The 21,993-nt window shown below is 41.8% G+C and overlaps 1 protein-coding gene across 1 annotated transcript; it reads left to right on the top strand.

Annotated features, from left to right (window-relative positions):
- Positions 1–1,854: 1,854 nt before the first annotated feature.
- Positions 1,855–20,565, top strand: npr3 (natriuretic peptide receptor 3). Its single transcript, XM_041042867.1, has 8 exons — positions 1,855–2,860; positions 15,735–15,857; positions 16,208–16,377; positions 16,949–17,084; positions 18,082–18,176; positions 18,312–18,429; positions 18,547–18,631; positions 18,821–20,565. Exons 1-8 carry the CDS (start codon positions 2,200–2,202, stop codon positions 18,930–18,932), a joined length of 1,500 nt encoding a protein of 499 aa, XP_040898801.1. The 5' UTR covers positions 1,855–2,199; the 3' UTR covers positions 18,933–20,565.
- The last annotated feature ends 1,428 nt before the right edge of the window (positions 20,566–21,993 follow it).

Genomic DNA, 21,993 nt, shown 5'->3' with positions numbered 1-21,993 from the left:
TTGAGTATTTTTATTTTATGCTCTACTTGAGTTTATTTTAGATGGTAAACTTTCAAGATTCAGACAACACAAACAAGCTGTGTTATATCTTAACCTGTATATTAGTAGTTCAAATGAGCACCCCTTTGCCTAAATAGCCCTAACTTTTGATTAAAGCCGCATTCATTTGATTTTTAGGCCACTTGGGGGCAGCACAACAAGCTGTTGTTAGCGAAACAGTGTTATCATTCATTTGGAGGGAGGTTTATGTCCACCTGATGAATGTCCACCAGCTGCTCTCTGACTGTGTCTGTCCTCTGTCTGCTGCGAGAGGCTCTGAAGAGTTGGTGGGGGTTCTCTGAGGACACTTGTCGCTGGTGACCCCATTCACATTACACAAAGTCATTTCATGCATTGTTCTTCTGAAAAGATGAATAAGTGTACCTCTGAGCTCTATTTTTACATGTTACATTTACACTTTTGGAGTCAAGTATCTATACACACATCCTCCACCGTTGAATGAGACAGTTCTTTCACAGCTAAACAAAACCACAGGCTGTGTATGACATGTCCAAGTGTTACCACATGTAACCGCAGTAGCAGCGTCTGTGGACATTTTACAAATTGTATTAAATACAGAGATACATGCAGAAACTTCACTATAGATCAAACACACATGTAGATCTGATACACAATGTAATATATTTACTGGTATATCAATTTATGTAAGCATTATTAGTCCACTTCCTGTTGGATCCAAATTATATTTTAAGGTTATACACTTTCACTTTTTCAAATTTCGTAATGAAATCTTTGATTTTTGTGTAATGAGACTTCTTTGCTGGACTGGAGGGATGAACAGGGAAAAACTGTGAGTCTTGGCAAATTTTAACAATAGTTATGTTAAATAAGCAACCTTTTCCACAAAGGAGGTCCTTTTTTTTAATTTGTTCTTGTGCTTGAATCATTTGTAACATTCATCCTCGTGAACTAGCCCCTTACAGTGACAATGAAACAAAGAAATTAAACATAAATACAACAAGTTGCTTCTGACCTCTCATCCTCTCAAGTGTTTGATGCATTTTTCTGCATTAGCCATTCAGTGTATTTATATTATGTAATGAACTTACTGTGTAGTAGTATATATACACTGTTATACACACCAACAACATGAGTTTGTGTTGCTGCAGAGTGAACAGCAGCTGCTCCTCTGCTGTGGCTGTGGCTTTAACCAGCACTTAAACAGAAGTCAGCTATGACTCAAATCTTCAGGATGACAACTTCAACTGACTCTAATCAGTCCATATTAAAATCCAACAAATCCAAACACAGTTTCTCCTTTAACAACATCAGAGTCATAATTGGTGAAGTGATCAGAGCAGAGCCATGTGAACTCTCAGGGCTCCCACTTTACAAAGGGCTCTTCTTCTGGAGTTTTCTCGCAAACCACAGAGATTTAAAGTGCAAGATAAATCTGTCTTTTTTTTTTTTTTTTTTTTTTAAATTGAAGGAACGTGATAACATATAACTGTGCCTTTCTTCTGCTCACGCAGTTTTGAAGTCAGCTCTCAGGCGCAGTGGAAAAGATCTCAGCAGTCAGTGTTATTACATGAAACTCCAGATGGACTTATATAGCAGCGTGTTTTCGGGACCCCAGAATGAAAATCCATAATCTTTCTAATGTCTAACACCAGCTCGCAGAGCCATGATTCCCGTGAACTACATGAAGTCACGCTGCGTTGAAGTGGCCCATTGTGAGCCAGAGCAGCAGTGTAGCTTTAAGAAGAAGGTGGGCAGCGCTCCGATGACGCAGGAGCGATCCTGAGAAGATGCTTCAAAACTCCAGGCCGGAGCCAGCGTGTGAGTGAGTGAGTGAGTGAGTGTGTATGTGTGTGTGTTTGGGGTTGCTGGCTGCTGGCTGAGCTGGAAAGGACCTCCGAGCCTGGCAGGAACTGTTGAAAGAATTTAGAGCAGGTTCAGGAGCCTTCGGAGGAACTCTCAATGCTGAATAAAACACGCACATTCAGGCAGATTCGCTTCTCTAAAAAGACAAATACAGTTATTCACCATTAAGCCATTTACTCACGGCGGCGGGCTTTCTGTTTGCAGCTCTATGTGCACTGCCAAGTGGAGCCAATTTGGGGAAAGAAACATTTGAAGAACATCTTTTCTCCAACACTGTTTCTCATTTATCTGAGGTGGGACTCGGAAAGTCGCGTCATGCCATATTTCAACACACTGTGTGTGTACTTTTTGATGCTCCTGAACCCAGTTATGACAAACACCATCACCGAGGACATAGAGGTTTTGGTATTTTTGCCACAAAATAACTCCTACCTTTTTTCACACGCACGAGTCGCGCCAGCGATCCTTTACGCACAGCAGAGGCTGAAGGCAGACGGGGGACCGTACTCCGGGTTCCACTTCAACATCCAGTTTGAGAACTCCGACTGTGTCAATGATGCTCTGTTTATGTTAGTGGACAGGTCGTGCGGGCAGAAGCCGGATCTGATTCTGGGTCCGGTGTGCGAGTACGAGGCGGCGGCGGTGGTGAGGCTGGCGTCCCACTGGAACATCCCGGTGATCTCAGCAGGTGCCCTGGCCGCCGGCTTCAGCAACAAGAACACCGAATTCTCCCACCTGACCCGCATCGCCCCGTCCTACGTGAAAATGGCAGAGACCTTCACCGCGATGTTTGAGCACTTCACCTGGAAGACCGCGCTGCTGGTCTACGAAGACGACAAGGAGGAGCGGAACTGTTACTTCACTCTGGAGGGAGTCTACCATCTGATGGGTGACTACAGCATTAAAACATACCCTCTCTCCCAGGAGGACCGATTGGACACCGACGACATCCTCCAAAACATCTACGACACTGAAGGTAATGCAGTTCAGAAGACCCCTAAATGAATTAGATGATTTATATATATATATAAAGTACTTTTACTTAAAATGTGACCTATATAAGTAAAAATATTAGTAATATTAGTATTTTGAACTTGTAGTTTGGCATCAGATGCCAGTGTTGGTTGTGTTGATGATTATTTATTTATTTATTTATTTATTTATTTAGACTGTTCATCATATTCAACTGTGGGTTCACAGTCAAATGATCTGCCCACTGGAGCTGAGAATACTGACCCATTAATCCACAGTAATCAGTTCCAGGTTTGACAGTCAGCTTCTAACCAGCAAATGTCCAGCATCTGTAACTTGTCTCTTGCTTTTACATCTCATGCTATTAGACACTGAATTCAGGAGATAATTAACTATTATTTTTATTATGAGTCCATCTACCGGTTATTTTCTCAGTGTTTGGTCTGCAAAAGTCTAGCAAATAGAATAAAAACCCTCAGGTAAGGCTTTACTATTCCGGGTCTGATATTGTCCTGATAGTTTCTTGGAGGTTTCCCTGGAAAGAAACATGTAGTTGGGTTATAATTACAGAGAAAATGGAGACAGTGTTAAATATTTTAGTTCAGTCAGTCGTGTTGAGTTTATTATTGACATCCGGGTGAATCTGCACCCCAGTGAATATTTGCTACTCTTTTGTTTATTATTGGCAGCTTTATTCTTCATCTGTGCTGAGCTGTGTGTTAGTATGTGGACACATTTCACTGTTACAAATACTCACAGGCCCACATGCACATCAAAAGAGTCATTGTAGTTTATAAGAATACATTTTGATACCCATCACTTAGATTGATTAGAAAGGATCTGTTCAGGGTTAGGCCTGAAATGTGGATCTCTCCTTTTAAGAGACAATAATTGTTTGTCCATCAGAATGATTCCTGATTAGTTTCCCATCCACTGGCCAATGGATTAATCAACTAACTGAGCCACGACTCAGACAGGATCAGCGATGTGAAGATGCCACAGTGGGCAATGATAATAACTGGACATTTGTTATAATACTTATATATATTCATAGTATGTAGTCTATATATTTAGACTAAATTAATAGTTGAAAAAAATATTTGATAAGTTAATAACAGTCATTAGATGCAGCCCGACCATCCACCTGTTCCCTTGCAGAGTTGAGTAAAAGCACGGTCTGAATAAAAAGTGAAGCTGCTTCATCCTTCCTTCACCCAGCGGGAGCTGACACTGACAAGAAAACTGGTGAAGTGTTTTTTATTTGTCCTAACCCCCACCCACACCCTCCATCACCAAGACAGACTTACATAACATCCTGCATGCTATTGGCATGGAACATCCAGTCATGTGTGTGCAGGCTTCAGAGACGAGCCACATGGCTCGGTTGCTTGAAATTGTTTCGACAACTTGAGAATTGTTTTGTGGTCTAAACAGGATGCCGTCTCTCTCATTGTCTTATCGTGCACCATTTTCAGGACATATGACAGTCTCTCTGATCGGATAACTATGTTTGTTGATCAAAATAAATCGCTCTTGGATAGAAAGCAAGCCAGTTTAAAATGTCCCATGAGCTCTCCAGTGAGAATCACTGACATATAAAAGGTACGATGGATCATTGTGACCCTCAGAACAAACTGGCATTTTTCTGTTAAAGAGGTGAAACCCAGACTGACAAAACTGCCTCTGTTATGAACACAGAGCTCATTTTGAATATTTAACTTTTTACCTAACATGAATTAGTAGCAGAAGCAGGACTGTTATCATTTTCCTACATGAGGCCCACAGTGTAAAAACAAGGCTTCTGTGCTCATGTAGTTTCATGTAAATGCACATATATTTGCTGTGTGAGAGGCAAACGGCTGCTCTGATTTGTTCAGCACATTTCTTCCATTTTAAAGTCAAATCAGATGAAAATACTAATGCTGAAAATAATAATGTTAAGGCTCTCTTCTAGGTTGGCTCTTCAGCACTGATGAGCAGCTTGTTGGCTGTGATCCTCTGGTCATAACAGTTTCGCGGTTACATCACCTCATATCGCAGGCTGTTGTATAAATTAGCATATATTATGCACGCTAAATGCTGAAGCGCCACAAAGAGCACCTGATGGCAAGAAATTAGTATTCCCGGCATGTCAGGTGCTTAACGGAGAGGTTTGAAGGGCTTCAGCAAAGATTGTACAGCTTTTCAGCACAACTGTGCTGAGAGGAGAGGCAGGCCATCACGGCTTACTCCAGCTTCTCATACTGGGGCAGGATTCTCCTGTAGATATGTGTAGAAACCAGTGTGAATGTTACATGAATTTTTTTCATAGCTCAGTGCTTTAATGCCTCAGCTGCACATTCGGAAACTTAAATGAAAGATTTCACGCCTGACCATGTTGTTGCATTTCTCAGCTTTGCCAACACTAATCGTGTAGACAGCCTTCAGTGCCCCCTGGCCTTCAGATTATATGTGACTGTGCAAGCTCCCTGTCATCAATCATGCTGTCACTGTCGCCTTTCCAGTCCACGATCTACAGATACAGAAAACTTTGGCAGGATTCAAGGCCAGAAGCCCCGGGTTTCCAAGAGCACAGAAACTCTATGAATATATGCATCATAAAACGCTGTATGGATTCTTGTTTGACACACATCTGTCGTAGGAAAATTGTGCTCATGTGCGTGAGCCTAACACAACTGCCAAAATGATCTTGTTAAACGATGTCCTTGGCCTGTTGCTGGTAGTGTACATCAGCAGCACAGTCTTGTTACACGCAGCCATTCTGCATAGCTACTATTTTACAGTCTGTATTGTCATGGCCACTGAAAATATCTACAATCTATATGCTTTTTCATTTGTGTTACCGTATGTCCCCTCCTGAGAATTACAGACCATTACAGGACAGTTTTCTTTTGACCCAGTCTGTGGTTCTTTATTTAGCAAATTCTGTATCTGTGATGAAGCTGCTTTTCTATCTCTCAGTGAACTAAGCTTGATGTGATGATTCTGCCTGATCGTACTTTGGATAAAACTGATCCAGGTTGTGCAAGCCGTTTCAGAAGTCCATGCTCTGCCCCCTTAGAAACTTTTCATCCAACCATGATGTGACACTGACAAAGCAGCTCTTTGCTTAGAATAGCAATCTGACTTCTGACACTTTCACCTAGTTCTGATGCCACTGTTCCCACTATCACAGAGCTACTTAATGATCAGTGATCTGCTGGAAACTTATTTCTAACAGGTGAACACTGGCTGCAGGTTGAGTTAGCTGAAGGAGCCTCTGAGGAGTAGATGAAATCTGAATCTGAGTGTCGTCTGAACACGCTTTAATAGAAGAGACACAACTCAAGCCAATTTGAGCTGAAAGAGGATGAACGTTCCTGATTAGTTATCAAACAGGCGGTTGGGTTTCTGTTGACATCAGGTTTTTATCTTTTTGTCAAACATGTAGATGTGAGCAGAGGTGATGTCATTGATTCATATTATATGTGCTGTCGTCATGGCTTTGTGTTACTGTTCCATTTTAAACATGCTACACGTGGTGTTGGCTTATCACGAAACAGAGTCAAAACATCTTGGAATGAAACAAACGCCACATTAGACCATGAGGGAAATTACATTTACATTTACTCATCTGGCAGATGCTTTTTTCCAAAACAAGTCAGGGACAACACTAACTCTGCAGAACAGTAGGACCTTGAAGTAAGTATTCAGTGGGACAAAGTGCAAGGAGATCAGGTAAAGAAGTGCACTGAAAGTGAGCAGCAATTGCTTGTGAGGCATATCCGGGTGTTAGTATTAGGAGAGGAGGTGTTTCCCTTCAGCAGTATTTTGCCACACATGTTCAGATAGGGTTAGGGTTACACATCACATTTACTCTGTGAAAAGTCGATTAGACTATCTGATTGCTATTTAATGGAGGTAAACTGGAGGAATTGGTTCAATAAATCCCTGCAGCTGTCTGAAGGAAGATCGATGTACATGTTGATAAATCTGAGGCCTCTCATTGGTGAAGAGCTGTGCCAGGGCACAGTGCTGTTACACATTCTGCCATCCACTGTGTTTACCTTGATTAAATCACATGCAAATGAAACCAGGGTGCTACAGAATATCACCCCACACCTCTGCACATATGAGTTTGAGTCTGTTAGAAGTTGGTAGCTTGACAGTTTAAGCAGCAGATGTCAGATTACGGCGTTCCGATTAACGTGTCCTCCTTTTTGATTTTCAGCAGGTTACTGTTCATTTCTGTTGTAATTGTACTAATGAGCTTCCATCTGAAAACCATCTGCCTTTAGATGCACGTTTGTGGTGCTGTGTGTTCACGTCATGCTGCTCTGCACAGTCCAGACAATCACATTATCATTTTCTGGAGAAGTCAATTTATTTGTTGAGCTGTTGTTGTCATGCGTCACTGCAGTTGGATCAGCTTTTCAGAGCTCTGACATGTGATTGGGGAGAGTGTGTTGATTAATCACCACGCCTTCAGATTTATTTTCCACCTCACCCAGTCCATGTGCTTTGTGCTGCTGCACATACCTATGATAGCAGGTGCACTTGGAGAAGCCCATACAGACTGTTTTGTACATGTACTAAAGCTTGGAAGATTAACATTCATATTAACTGAATTACTAACTAAATTGTCCATAGATTTGAGTGGTGGGTTTGGTGTGTGTTTGTCTCTATACATTAGCCCTGTGACTATTCACAAGATAAACTGCCTATGCATATGAGTGGTGATCCCAGCCCAACACCACCCAATAATTACAGTCAACACACAGGTGTTCACTACAGACTTGACACATAGTTTCCCAATCACACACTCAGTGGCCTACAACATACCACCAACTTTTTGAGAACTACAGGCCAGACACCCAGCACCTCCACCACGGGTAGCTCATCACCCCAGTTTAAATTCCATGCAGCTTCACAGGGGAATAATGAGTTTGCTGACCTTGCTAGATACCTGGCTAAGAGAGATTTAGTTACAGAGAGTCTAACCAAGTTCACTGATAAACCAGAAGATTATAGGGCATGGAAGGCCTCATTCAACAACACCATCAAGGAGTTAATTTTAAATTTAAAAGTTTAAAGGAACATTTTCCAAGACTCTTTGATAACAATTCACACAGTATTGGAGATTTTGGAGATGTACCATACCCTAGAGCCAGCTAAAGAGGATGGATACGTACCAGGCCTATTGTATCTGGACTTCCCACTTGGTGTTGCCCCAGCTGTCCTCCATTTAATCTGCACAATAAATGGATGTCAGAGGGGACTAAAGATGCATATACATCATGTCAGCTTTCCACCATATTTCTTTTGCTGCTTCATAGGAGATGAGGCAAGAATGAGAAATGATCCCCTCTTGGAGTCAGCAGGTTTAGCATCCACACCATGCCAGTTACAGAAGACAACCATTTTGGAAGGTATGGAAAGTCGAGAGCTCCTTGAGTCCATTGAATGGGAGTAGGTATAGCAGCACATAAGGAAAGCTCAGACATCTGAAGCCCCTAACAAGCAGTGCCGATCTGTGATCTGTTTTTCAGCAAAGAGAGAGTGACAGAAAACTAGCATCTTGTCTAGCGGACCAGGCTATGATACAGATCATCAGCTTTACCACCCTCAAAAGCCAAGCAAGATAACTGTGGTATGCACATATTTGGTAACAGTCCCTCGCCAGTCGTCAAAACTCTTCTGCTTTAGGGGAGTGGTGCACCAATCTGCTCAAGAGCTCCTTGCTGCCTCCAATTTGAGACTACACAAAATATCCTCCAACAGTCCTGAAGTGATGTCCTGAAGTGTGCTAAAAGGAGGTTGAATTTGTGTTTGGGAGGGCCAACCTTGCACCAAAGCCCAAGTTAACCATTCCTAGGCTTGAGCTGTGTTCTGTGGTCCTGGCAGTAGAAGTTGCAGGTAGCAGGTTTCCTTTGAGTTGGTCAATCCTGAGGTGGAAAGGAAAGTCTGCCTTTTTCTTACATCAGGTTCTTAAGCTTCATACCCCTTTTAAAAGACTAAGAACCTTCAGTACTTCTCAAGCTGGCTGTCATTTAACAGAACAGTTGTGAGACTGGAAGGGGCAGAGTGGGACTGTCAAGGGCTGACACGTGTGACGAAATTATCATCTCAGATTTTCAGATCAGGCTAAGGTGGTCATAAAGGCTTTTCAACATGAAGCCTTTCCAGAAGAGCTGAGGTGAATTGAAAAGGGGGAAGATCCTGTTAAGGGAAACCTTCTTGAGAAGCGTTTTCTCTACCTTGAGAACGAAGACCCACCTATGGTTGGGGGATGGCTGTCCCACTTAGACCTTCAAAGTGAATAAAGGAGCTCTTTCATTATGGCCTGGCAACATCAGGTCACCTATCTGTTGATACAGTGCGACCATGAAGACATTCAACCTTGAAGAGTTCTGGATCCTTTTTGGGGGAAAAGAAAAGCAGCCTCAGTAATTTGCATGTAACCTGTCGTAGGCTCAGGAGAGGAACAGAAGTTGGCAGACTTGCCCACAAAATGCTTGAGCATTGAACCACCCTTGCTACACTTAAGGAGGACTTGCAAGCAGCAAAGGGGGGGCAGTGCTGTCCATCTGCATGAGCATGAGAGCCATCCATCTAGAACTGATAGAGTCCATGGGCACGTGTTTTAATCAGTTATCTCTGTAGGTATTTTTTTTTTCAGGGGCCCTGTGAAACAGCTGAGGTCCACTTGTGGGACAAATTTTGTGGGTTCCTGCAAAGAGCTTGGATTCAATACAAAGACCTCCACTGAACCAAGCATGATAGTATTCCTCAGAGACAGTGGCTGCACTTGGGTGTTCAATCCACCACATTCTTTATACATGGGCGGAAGCTGAGAGCAAATGATCAGAGTTGCACACTGGATCTTAGACTTGCTGCTTGGCTTATGTTGGACACAATGCCTTATGAATGAGGTTCTAACTACATTCAACTAACTATATTGGTTCCTGTATCCAGTTACCTGGACTCTCCACCCATTCTCACACCAGCTACACTTCCCCCCCAGAAGGATGCCGTATCTCCTACTCTTCATGGGAAGGAGGACCCCTACATACATCAGTGGAGACAGGTCCAGAATCTTGTATCAAATTTCTCTGCACAGTCAGCACTTGATAATCCAATCCATGCTCAAAACAATCTAAATATAAGATAATCTCACTTGCACATAGTGTTTTGTACTTACCAGTTTTTAAGTTGCTCATGGATATGTCAAATAGTTTACCAACAGAAACACAAATAAAGGACACACGTCATGTAGGCACATTAACTGCAGTAGAAATACAGAAATCACGCGAGATGTGCAGGTGTAAAGATAAGTTTCAGCATTTTAGCAACTGCATGTCAGCTTAATGACAACTCTCTCTCTCTGTCTCTGTCTCTGTCTCTCTCTCACTCTCATATTACATTACATGACATTAAATATGGCAAGAATATATGGCAAAACAGTGTATTCAATATCTATAATGGGCTATGAGAAAATTATTTTTCATCTTCAGTGATCTTGTTTTAATTGTGTCCCTCAGTTTGTGACATTCAGTCACATACTGTGCAGCTATGTTTACTGCGTGTCCCTGTCCTGATAGAATCTATAGCTACTCACTGTCATCCAGCTCTGTGAAATGTGGGATTAACAAATCAAATTTCTTAAAGTATTCTACTCTGATATTATTTGCTACATTTTAAGTGAAAGCACATTTCTGTCTCTGTCACTGACAGGAAAGACATACTCTACCTGTTTATATTCATAGTTTAGGCCTAGATATCAGTTAAGTTTGTTTTGAGTTTTGGTTTGATTTATCCAGTGTTCCAGATCATCAGGCATCTTTTGTTCATTTAATAACTTGGTTCACTCTGATTAGTGGTGGTAAAGCAGTGCTGGGCTTAGTTTGAACAGTCGTGGGTGTTATGTGATCTGTTTCAAGTCCAGCTGACAGGAGGGACTCTTGTCCCTCAGCCCCTCTGTTGTTGCGCTGACATCCTGAATGTCAAACCAACAATAAAAGGAGTTAAGGTCGGTGCCTCCTCTCTGTGGTTCTCTTGGCGGGGTCCTTCCCATTGAGGATAAAGAGGCCTTGCCAGGCCTGCCTCAGATTGCCACTTTCAAACACGGCCTCCACCCGTTCCCCGTAGCGTCCTTTGGCTGGAGCTGTCTCCCTCTGTAAAATACTGTTTGTGAGTGTCCATCAGTGGAGGTTCTTCACTTGACTTGAATTACTCTTTTCAGGTGAGCTGTGAACCATGGTTTTGTGGGTATCAGCGTACTCTCATGATATTGGATGTATGACATCAATGCTGTGACAGTCTGTGCAGGGTCTGGGCTGCCTCGCTGGACCACACTTGAACAGTTCTCTGTGTCAGCTTCTCTTGCTTCAGCTTTTGTCTGCAGCAAAACACTCTGAGCTGCCTAAAGGTGGATCTATAGGCCTTCTTTGATGTTGCCGTGACACAAGTCCAGCTGCTTCTCAGAGTTTGGTTTGCAGATTTTGGGTGCATGAGGGGGAGGCAGTTTCTAGCTTTTCAGTACATTGACATATTGTCTGAGAAACCCTAGCTGCATTAGCTGATGATGGAATATGATAGAATATAACTAGGGGTCGCAATCACCTGCCCAAATTCTCTGTGCAGGTAAAATGAGTGCAGGGAAGGAGACAACAGTTCCAGCTCTCCCGTCTCCCCATTCATTAGTATAGAAAAGCAGTTATTATTTTAGGTTGGCGTGATCTCTTCTCTTTACAGCAATTAACGTTCTCGGCATCTGTTCCTCTCTATGGATCGTTAACTGAAAGGTTTCTGAATGTGGCTGTTAGTATCTCCACCAGCTTCTGTGCAACAGGTCTGGCAAAAGCAGTGCCTGAGGCTGCGCATTTATAATTGCATTACAGGCGGACGTGTGGCTGAGCTCAACAACATGATGTGATCAGAGCAAACTCAGTTTCAGTTAAACTGGACAGCGGTGGGACAGGAGACAATTATTAAACAATTGTTTGGAATTGAAAAAGGGTTTCGTTAGATTTAACCAAAACCACCATCTTTCTCTAACCTTAACTTAAGTGCTTCACCCTGGATGTGAGCCATGTCTCGTGTGTGACAGTTGTCACCGCCCACATAGACCACGACTCTGCTGCCATTAATAAAATTAGCGCCTTTATGCTGTGACAGTTTAGTTGTATAGAAATGTTCTTTCTTGGAGACTGGATTTGTCGGTGTGCGTCATGGTGGGAAACACACAGGCCTTACAGGGAATTAGAGGGGATGATGTGATGGAGCACAGTTTATTCCAGTCCCGGTCCACAGCCACCTGTATCTGCTGTCATAGACAATAACACACAAGGTGTCTTAATATACAAGAAGGAGGTGAAGAATACATCTCATCCACACGCTCATTGCTTTTTTACATCAGGACACTTCGGACCGTGGATGATCACGCTCACACCATGGACACTTATGTCACAGCCATGGTTACACCCATTTCACGAGTGAGAGTCCAGCCCCTAAATTAATGACAAATCCTATTTTCAGAGATTGATTATATCATATTGATGGCCTCATAACTGTGGCACCTCAGGTTGAATTAATAACCGCGTGTGAATTGCAGGTATGTCACATCCTGCTCACCAAAGCTCAGATACGTTTAGGATCTCTCTACGTCTGGAATCCCGACCTGATGAGGCAAACACTGTAATGAGCATATGCATCATCAGGTTTATCGAGGAACAGAATTAATTTAATGACAGTCTACTAATGATTGAAACCTTCACCCTGGAGTGCACCCATGGCTCATCTGGTTTGGCACATACCACATACCATAAAGTCCTTATCGCAGCAGCCAGGGGCCCTCTGCCTCTCCCTCCCTCCTGTCTCTCTACACAGGGTGTCAAATAATTTTAAAAAATAATTAATTAAAAAAAAAAAAAAAATCACCTCCTTCAGTCTGTAGAGACACATTTTGAAGCAAATCATTACACATTACCTGCCTGTTCTTTAGAAGGAACCAAATAAAGATTTTCAGCTGAATCTGCACTTAACTCTTCCTCATGTCCTCTTCTCCCTGTCAGTTTATCAGCACCTCATAAAAAAAAAAAAAAATCCCCTCATCAGTTTGCTGCAGATTTTTGTACCATTAACCACACAATATTACAACATGTAACAACCACTTAGGAGGGAAAGTGAAGCACCTCTCGCATGATTGGTCCATTTCTGATGTTAATCCTCCCGAGACATGCACTCCCATCCTGAGTCTGTATGAAGTCTTTGTGTTTGGAGAGAACTCCCCTTGGGCTCCTGCATAGTTGTAAGGCAATGACTCGCTCTTACTGTATGACCACAAATGTCTTTAAGGCTCAGCCTGAAAGGGCAAAGACATCAATATGTTACCAAGGACAATACTGTTAATAACAGCAAACAGGGCAGTCATCGGTCAGCTTATCCAGCAGGCGCTCACTCAGTTTCCTAATCAGCTGTATGTGTGTGTATATGTCGAGGTTTGTCTCCATCCAGCTGAGACAGAATCATTTTAAAAGGAGCTTTTCTTGTCTTTATGCTGTACACCTCTCTGACAGACGGATCCAGCAACATTAATCCTTGTTTTTGGAGTAATGGCATTACGAATTTGCACAACAGCCCCCTATTTGCATATGCTCTCACTTTTCGAGGTTTATGGCCAACACAGGGCACTTGAAATACACTGTGGGCACTCAGTAAGTGCACCATGTGCTGCCCCATTCCTGAGTTAATTTGTAACTAGCATCAGTGCCCTAGCAAAAAGGAAAATCCAGAAGTTTTAAAATGTTGCTGGCTGCAAGCGCTGCCCCATGGAATGGCTTGCAGAGCATACACAGGGCCAGTAGTGTGTGTAGAGCCCAGTGTAATTAAAGGGTGCTATAGTGCTGGCAGGACTGAGGTGAAGTTTGTCCCACTGACTCAAGGGATATTTCAGGAGGTGTGTTTAAGTGACAGAGTTGTGAGGAATGTTCCAGCAAGACTCTGAATCTTCCTTATTAACAGGGACGCTGGGGTTACTGTGTTTTCAATTGCAACCCTTGTTTGTTGGTTTATTTATTTCCAATCACTGGAACACCAGAGGAAAATGTTTCTATTAAAGCAGTGACAGAAAATTTTACAGAAAAAATAAAAAAGTGATATTTTGTGGCTCGCTACTTTTCGCTCACTGCATTGCTTTCATGTGTTGTTTATAACAAATAGAGCTCCCAATGAGAATAACTTCAGCACTGCAGGATTTCCATCACTGGTCACACAGCTAGCTGTGTGTCACTGCACTGCTCACTCTCCCTGAGACCTTTTTGGAAGCACATGGATAAATAAAGGGAGAATTCTAACTGTGAAGGGTATTAGAGCTGGAGCTGCTTCTCCCTCTGTCACTGACTCGCTTCAGCATTTTTTGTCTGTAAATCCCATGAATGTGAGGAGTAGGAGATCCTTCATTTGCCTGTGATCAGAGCTGGGCTTTGTTTAACTCAGACAGATTGTATCAGAATAAAATGAAACACTTATCTGACCTGATGCACAACACGACCACGACCTGTTTTCATAGATCTGTTGTGGATCATGTTTGTTTTATTTTTATATTTTTGGTAAACGTGTCCCCCATAATAATCAGCTGTCATCAGCTAATCTCGATTGATTGGTGTTTGACATCGTAGGCTCCATTTTCGTGCAGGCGCACAGCGGAAAGCACAGCTCTGAGTTGGCAGTGAAATGAAAAGCAGCACGTCAGTAGCTGCAGTTACACAGCAGGCATCGACGGTTGTACCTGTTCTACCTGAGTAGGGGCGGCTGGGGGCTCAGGAGGTAGAGCAGGCCATCCACTAAGAAGGTTGGTGGTTCGATCCCCAGCTCCTTCAGTCCACATGTCGAAGTGTCCTCGGGCAAGACAAATTGCCTGATGTGCCCATGAGTGTGTGTGTTAGTTAAAATGCTGTATGCTTAGTAAAAATGCAGTATGAATGTGTGTGTGTGTGTATGAATTTGTGTAATATTTTTGTCACTTTATTTGGCCTGTCGCACTCCTACATGACCCTCTCTGAGGTTGCTCAAACCTTGTTATCATGGTTTGTTTATCTGTTGTGCTTTCATTCTACGTTCTGCAACCAGCTGCCATGTGAGCCACAGAGACCTGCATGCTTATGCGCACACCAGACATGTTGGTTAGGATTAATAATGATGAGCAGGTGTGTTGGAGACACATCAAAAACAATCACAGGCCATTTAAAGCGACTGTGAACTGTGAAATATCAGGACGTGGTCTGTAATAGGCACGGACGTTCAAGAGGACAAAGCCAAAAGAGAAAAAGGACAGAAAACTCATTCAGTCAAAAGCCTCCATCCCCCCTTGGAGTCAGAACTCAGTCACATCAAAACAGACATGAAACTCATATTGATAACATTCAGTGTGACGTACACGTCCCAAGGACATCATTATCTCTGATGTCCACTGTGGACAAACGGCCATAATTTGCTTAAAAATCTGAGCAAAAAGACTTTTCAGAACTTGCCTGAGAATGATCATGTTTGTAAGTTTGCTTCAGTTTCACAGTGATCCTGTGATAGTTCTGTGTACATCCACAGCTACATTGCAAACAGGAACTGAACATCAGTATTACTTACATCTACATTACAAAATTAGAAGTAAACTCAAAAGTGAAAACTGAGTCAAAGATAAAAATTCATAGTGTGTTTATTTAGTCCTCCAAAGTAATTACAACAGTTGTCTCTTCGTTATAAACCCTGTTTGATGATTATGCTTTAATTATGAAAAACTTCCCTTGATGAGTTTACTTTAAGATTTGAGCTCAGTGGTCTTCATGCAAACTGCTCATTGTCATGTCTTTAACTGCACCTTTCTCTGTGCCGTTGTTCTGCAGTGGTGATCATGTGCATGGGAGCAGACAAAATCCGAGAGATCATGCTGGCTGCACACAGACGACGACTGACCAGCGGCAACTATATGTTCTTTAACGTTGAACTCTTCAATGCCTCTTCTTATGGTAAAGTTAATATCACATTACTTTTAAATGTTTTTTTTTTGTTTGTTTTTTTTTTCATTTTTTTACAAACTGAAGTACCGTAGTAATGATTTTGATGAATGGGCTATGACATCTGGAACATCTGGGACATGAAGTAATGTCTGGGTTTGAAGTGCTGCTTTGAAGACGTTTTACATCCTGATATCTGGTCATTTGGTAATGAATGTAATTCCAGAGTAAACTGGGCAGGGTTTTTTCTTTTCTTAAGTCAGTTGCTTCTGAGTTTGTGAAATGTTTTGTTTTAGGGACGAGTCTGTCTCAAACAGTATTGTTTGTCCCTTATGATCTGTCCCTCTTAAATTAAATTCCAGGCAATGGCTCGTGGAAGAGAGGAGACAAACATGACAATGATGCGAGACAAGCCTACGCTTCTCTGAACACGGTGACGCTGCTCAGGACGGTCAAACCCGAGTTTGAGAACTTCTCCATGGAAATGAAGAAGTCCATTGAAAGAGCTGGACTGCGTGACTGCAAAGACTGTGTACGTATGAGCGTCTGTCTCACGCTTTGAACACATCTTATTCAATTTCTCTGATTGGTGTGTGATGGATTGGTCAGATAGTTTTAGTCTGTTTTTAATATTGACTGCACCGGTAAAACCAATGAATGGCCACTGAAACAGAGCAATATCAGTAGCATCTTAGTGAATCTGCTTATCAAATCTGGCACCAAGACTTATCATTGACTGCATGCCTGTTGGTCATGGTGGAATACACTGAGTCCACATGCAGACAGAGAGTACTGCCACAGAGTGATGCTTCTTCTACCTCAGAAATGTTCTTTAACTGAGCACAGACACACCAGCAACAGCAGACATTTCATTTCAAGTCTCATTTTATCCTGTCGTCAAGTCCTGTAGTTACTGCTAATTATCTACAGCTAATCTACAGCCAGTGGATCTTTGTCATGGTGACCAGTGAAAGCAACATGCAGTGACAGACAGAAACAGGGAAAAGGTCACTGAGGCAGCAATGAAATCTCTAATCTAAAAGCTCCCAACCACCAAAAACAGTACAATCACTCTGTCTTTGTGACCACATGCTCCATTTCAGGTCAACATGTTTGTTGAGGGATTCCATGACGCCTTGCTGCTGTACGCCATCGCCTTGCATGAAGCCATGAAAAATGGATACAGTAAGAAGAACGGAACAGAAATCACCTCACGCATGTGGAACAGAACCTTTGAAGGTAAAAACACGCTGCTCGCTCTAAATCAGTGACGCCGCTGTGATCAGTGTTTGTAAGAGTCACATGATGTCAAGTTTAATTTATATACATCGTAACAGAAATGATCTCAGGTCAGGTCTTTATAATATTATTTACAAAGTCCCATTTACCCCATGAACAAGCACTTGGTGGCAACAGCATAATCGTAACTGTGGGTATTGAGCAGGTATCATGGAAGCAATAGATGCAGAAAGCGACAGGAGAGAGGGAGGGAGGTGAGAAAGAACAAAACTACAGGAGAGGAAGCACAGTTAGTAGCATGTATTATCGGGATATGAATGAGTACGGATGGAGAGAGGGAAGAGGAGGAGGAGCTCTCTCAGTAGAGAGAGATTAAAGAGATCCTCTCCACAAAATCCACATTGAAGTCACAGGACAGCGTAAGTACAGACGTAACTGGATGTCTCAGGTCTGTCAGTCAGTGCTCAGGCCTGTGGTGTTGCCACATCAGAAAAGTGTTCCATTCCTATGGATCCATTCATTATCTCTGGCAGCATTAACTCAATCCCTGTAGCTTTCCTTAATATTTGGGGCCCCAGTATAGATGATCTGTTATTTTCTGTTATACACGACTCTTTGTACATTACTGCATTTCAAGACTTAAACAGGACTGAATTGACACTTTTGCAGAAAAGAACATTAGAAAGGAAGCAATGAGGCACAGGATTGAGAAGCTGCAGTAAACCAACGTGTCCTGCATGAAGGTGTGATGTGTGTAGAAGTGTGGGTGGCTGTTTTGTAATAGCCAGGTGTCATTTTAAGATGATTTAATGAAGGTAAACACAGTTGAAGGCTGTGTGTAATGTCTCTGTGCTCTGATGCAGCGCCTCACAGATCAGAGGCTGCAGATTGATCAGCGTGTGTGTCCTGCTGCCTTCACATGGCTGCAGGGATTTAATGAACTGAAGGAGAAGCTTGATACTGCTCTCACATCTGTCTGTTTCATGATGGTGGACAGGAATCGCTGGCCAGGTGTCCATGGATTTTAATGGTGACAGAAATGGAGATTTCTCTTTGATGGCTATGACCAATGTGGAGGCAGGAACCTATGAGGTAAGAGGATGAAGTTCAATTCCGACACTGTGAGGAGTTGTCCCAGAGGTGCTAACATCATCCCTAACAGCCAGGACGTGGTAGATGTACTTGTGGAAATTTAACTGAATGAGAATGTGCTATGCTAACTTACAGGTGGTGGCCAACTACTTTGGTGTAAATGGAACTTTTCAGCTGCTTCCTGCCTTCAACGCTGACCACTTCACTCTGAGGGAAAGACATAAAGCACACACAGAGATGCCCGACAAATCATGTAAATGGGCACTTACTTACTTACTTCACTTAAACCTGTGAAATCTGATTTGGAATTTTTGTTGTATGAAGATGTGTATGATGAGTCTGTGTTTCAATCAATAACTGCTCCAAACAGGTGGACTAGGAGTATCAGCTTTGACTGGAGTCATAGTGGGAGCTGTTCTGGGAACTGCAATGCTTATAGCATTCTACTTTTTCAGGTAAGTGCAGCTGATGTTTATCTTCTCATGCTAATATTGTAATGTTGAATCCAGGGCAACTGGACCTGGTTGTAGATGCCTGGAGACGTTTCACCTCTTCATCCAAGAGGCTTCTTCAGTTCTGGATGCCTGAGAGTCCTCACAGACACTGAATAACCAGATTTTCCTTTGTGATTCCTTCCTCTGCAGAAAGAACTACAGGATTACCATTGAGCGTCGCACACACAGTGAGGAGGGCGACACCAGGAAGCACCGCCAGCTGCGAGAAGACTCCATCAGATCAAACTTTTCCGCCGCATAATATGCAGCAGTGGCAGTCCCTTCACAGAGAATCACACATCTGAATGTGACCAAAGACTGAGATATTTTGTGTTTGTATCCTTCAGTGTTTTCATTTATTGTAACTCAGGACAGTTGTAACAGTCACAAAGCACCACTTACTTTGGATGTTCCTCCATACAAAGGTATATGATTGTATTGGTGTATAGAAAGCTTTGGCCATAATATACTTTTTTTTTTTTTTTTTTTTTAATATTCAGATGGTGGATACCATGACTGTGAATGATTCAGGACGGACAGTGTATGTAACACTATATTGGCATGCAGTAGTAGGGTGGGTGGGGCCTACTGTACTCCTGCCTTTCAGGTTGACTAATAGAGGCCTCATGTTTAAGATAGTAAACAATAATGGCAGAGCAAAACTTGATACAGCTGGAGTTAACTGACTAAAAGGGATATAGGCTAGATCTATATCTACATGTATAGGCTATAAGCTACTGATATTAAGCTACTGATGTTGTAATGTTTTTCAGTTCACCATAACCTTGTTGAGATCCATCAGCCTCCGTACAAATCAAATTGCTAATTCTTAGCTTAGCACATGGCTCATGAAATGAAGAAACACTGGGTCACATACTGGCTCATTTACAGTGTTTCCTCTTTCAGTGTGTCTGTTTTAGAAATCCAGGTGCTCCCTGCATTAAAAAAATGTTTGTACTACTTTCTGATAAGGCATACTTTACAAAGTATACTTTATAAATGGTTAATACAAGCTTCACTAAAGCTTCATAGACCAGTTATAAGAGCAGCATGGCTCCCAATGAATTAAGAGAAAACTACGATTTGTTGAAACGTGGTTGTTTTGTTTGAATCTCTGGACTTTGGTTATATCAGTTATGATCATGTGACCTGTCTGATCCTCAGAGTGCTCATGTTTGTTGCCCCGTTAGGGTAAAATAACAGTGTCATCATAACTGATCGAACCACTGCACAGAGCTGCAAAAATAACCGTAAAACAACAAGAAGATGATGATATGAACATATAAAGGAAGTTTCCTGATGAAAGATAAACAAAAGTTGTTTATATTCATGGTTTGTTTACTGATACATTCATTATTAAATTATTTAACATTACCAAAGACATGTTCCAAATGATAAACTCTTTATAAATATTCCTTATCAGAAAGTGGAACAGAAAATCAGATTGAAGTGATGTTCGTGACAGATAATGCTTCAGTGTAAGACAGTCAGTGTGAGATGCGTTCCATAAACAGTAGAGACTGCATGACGAAAAAAAAAAGGCTTTCACTCAGCATCAGTCAACTTTCCATTTTTCTATGAGTCTCTGTCAGTTGGGTTGCTTTATTCATGCAGGATTTAAAGACAAGGTTTTCTTTTTTATAGAAACAAAATAAAGACAATGAACTTAGTACATAACCTTCCCGAGCCTGCTGGATTCAGTTTGTGTGTTGAGGAAAAATGTTCTAACGCCGAAAAAGAGCACTACATTCAAATCAAATCAGTGTATTTATAGAGCACGTTTAAAAACAACAAACATTAAATGCGTCACAGAGAGATGAATTATGGGATTATTTGACTGATGATTACAATCAAACAAAAACACAGACCTAAATAAGAGGATGTGAGTACATTAATAAAAGCACAGGATATCTGGATACAAAATCAGAATACACACAACAATTATAATGCAAATTCTACATTTCAGGGCCAACAGCTGAAAACGCTCCATCTTTTGGATTTGAAGTGGGTGCGTGAAATGGAGAGCGGTGATTGGTCAGCAGGTCTGAGAGGTCTGGAGATGGAACAGGGGGATGAGGAGTTCAGAGATGTGACCTGGTGTCAGTGCTTTAAAATACAAATACACATCTCCAAACCAGTTCTGTACCTCACTGGTAACCAGTGAAGACAGACCAGTACAGGGGAGATGTGGTCTCTCTTGCTGGGTCCAGTGAGTCTCACTGCTGCACTTTGAACCAGCTGCAGGTGAGATCAGGCTGAATGACTGATTCCAATACAGAGAGAACTGCAGTAGCTGAAGGGGCGAGGAAGTCAAAGTATGAACTAAAGTCCCCAGATCTTTAATGGACATGAATGATTTTAATTTTGCAAGGGATCTAAGACAGAAGATGAAGCCAGTGCTGACGGCTGTTTATCATATTTGAAACCAGAGTCAAAGGTAACACAGAGGTTTCATGTGTGAGAGTTTAGATTCAATGACAGATGCCAGAGGGCGCCCAGTTCTTTATTTAATGCTCTGTATAAACTTAGTAGAATGACTTTTGGTATCTGATAGGATTTAAGGTTTAGGGTTTGACCTTTAATGTAGTTAAATTATCTTATGTTATTTATAACATTTATGTTTTAAAATATGTTTCTCTCTGAATTTGTAGCGATTTTATTAAACATGATCTTATTTGGTTTCTTCATATCATTATTTCGTCATCAAATCTTAAATTACACATACTCTCATGTTATTTGTCTCATTCATGTCGTGTGTGTGTGTGTGTGTGTGTGTGTGTGTGTGTGTGTGTGTGTGTGTGTGTGTGTGTGTGTGTATATATGGTGGAGGGCTGCAAGCAATCCTTTCCCTCATGGATTAATCTGCTGATAATACTTGATTAATCAATTACATTGAATGTTTGGTTTGTAAAGTTTCAGAAAATACTAACACCTTCACAGAGCAGCTCTATCCAACCAATTGTCCAAATCTCAAACTCATTAAAACTGTATTATTATTAAAATAATACTAATACTAATACTAATAATACTAATAATACTAATAATAATAATAACAATAAGCGCTTTGAGGGATCAAAAAGACTAGAAAAGCTAGACTAGACTAGAAAATTTACCATTTACCATTATTCCAGGTAAAAACGTCTCTGTGAATTACTTGCCATCATGGTCTTTGCAGCGGTGCGGCTGATCAGTGGCTCTGTAGTGGTCTGTAGTGGTCTGTGCTCTAAGCAGGTTGAACATCTTCCCGTCATTATCATTCTCTTAATCTGTTTGTTCATCCCAGGCCAAAACAGGATGTCACAGGCGCTCTGTTTATACTTTTT

The sequence above is a fragment of the Toxotes jaculatrix genome, chromosome 7 (assembly GCF_017976425.1).
Source record: "Toxotes jaculatrix isolate fToxJac2 chromosome 7, fToxJac2.pri, whole genome shotgun sequence".
Taxonomy (NCBI): domain Eukaryota; kingdom Metazoa; phylum Chordata; class Actinopteri; family Toxotidae; genus Toxotes; species Toxotes jaculatrix.
This window is presented reverse-complemented; position numbering and strand designations above follow the sequence as displayed.

Bases quoted from the DNA above. Each gene is read 5' to 3' on its own strand.
- npr3 (XM_041042867.1), top strand. From the start codon at position 2,200: ATGCCATATTTCAACACACTGTGTGTGTACTTTTTGATGCTCCTGAAC. The intron at 16,378-16,948 runs GTACGTATGAGC...GCTCCATTTCAG, and splicing joins TGCGTGACTGCAAAGACTGT to GTCAACATGTTTGTTGAGGG. The intron at 18,430-18,546 runs GTAAATGGGCAC...TGCTCCAAACAG, and splicing joins AGAGATGCCCGACAAATCAT to GTGGACTAGGAGTATCAGCT.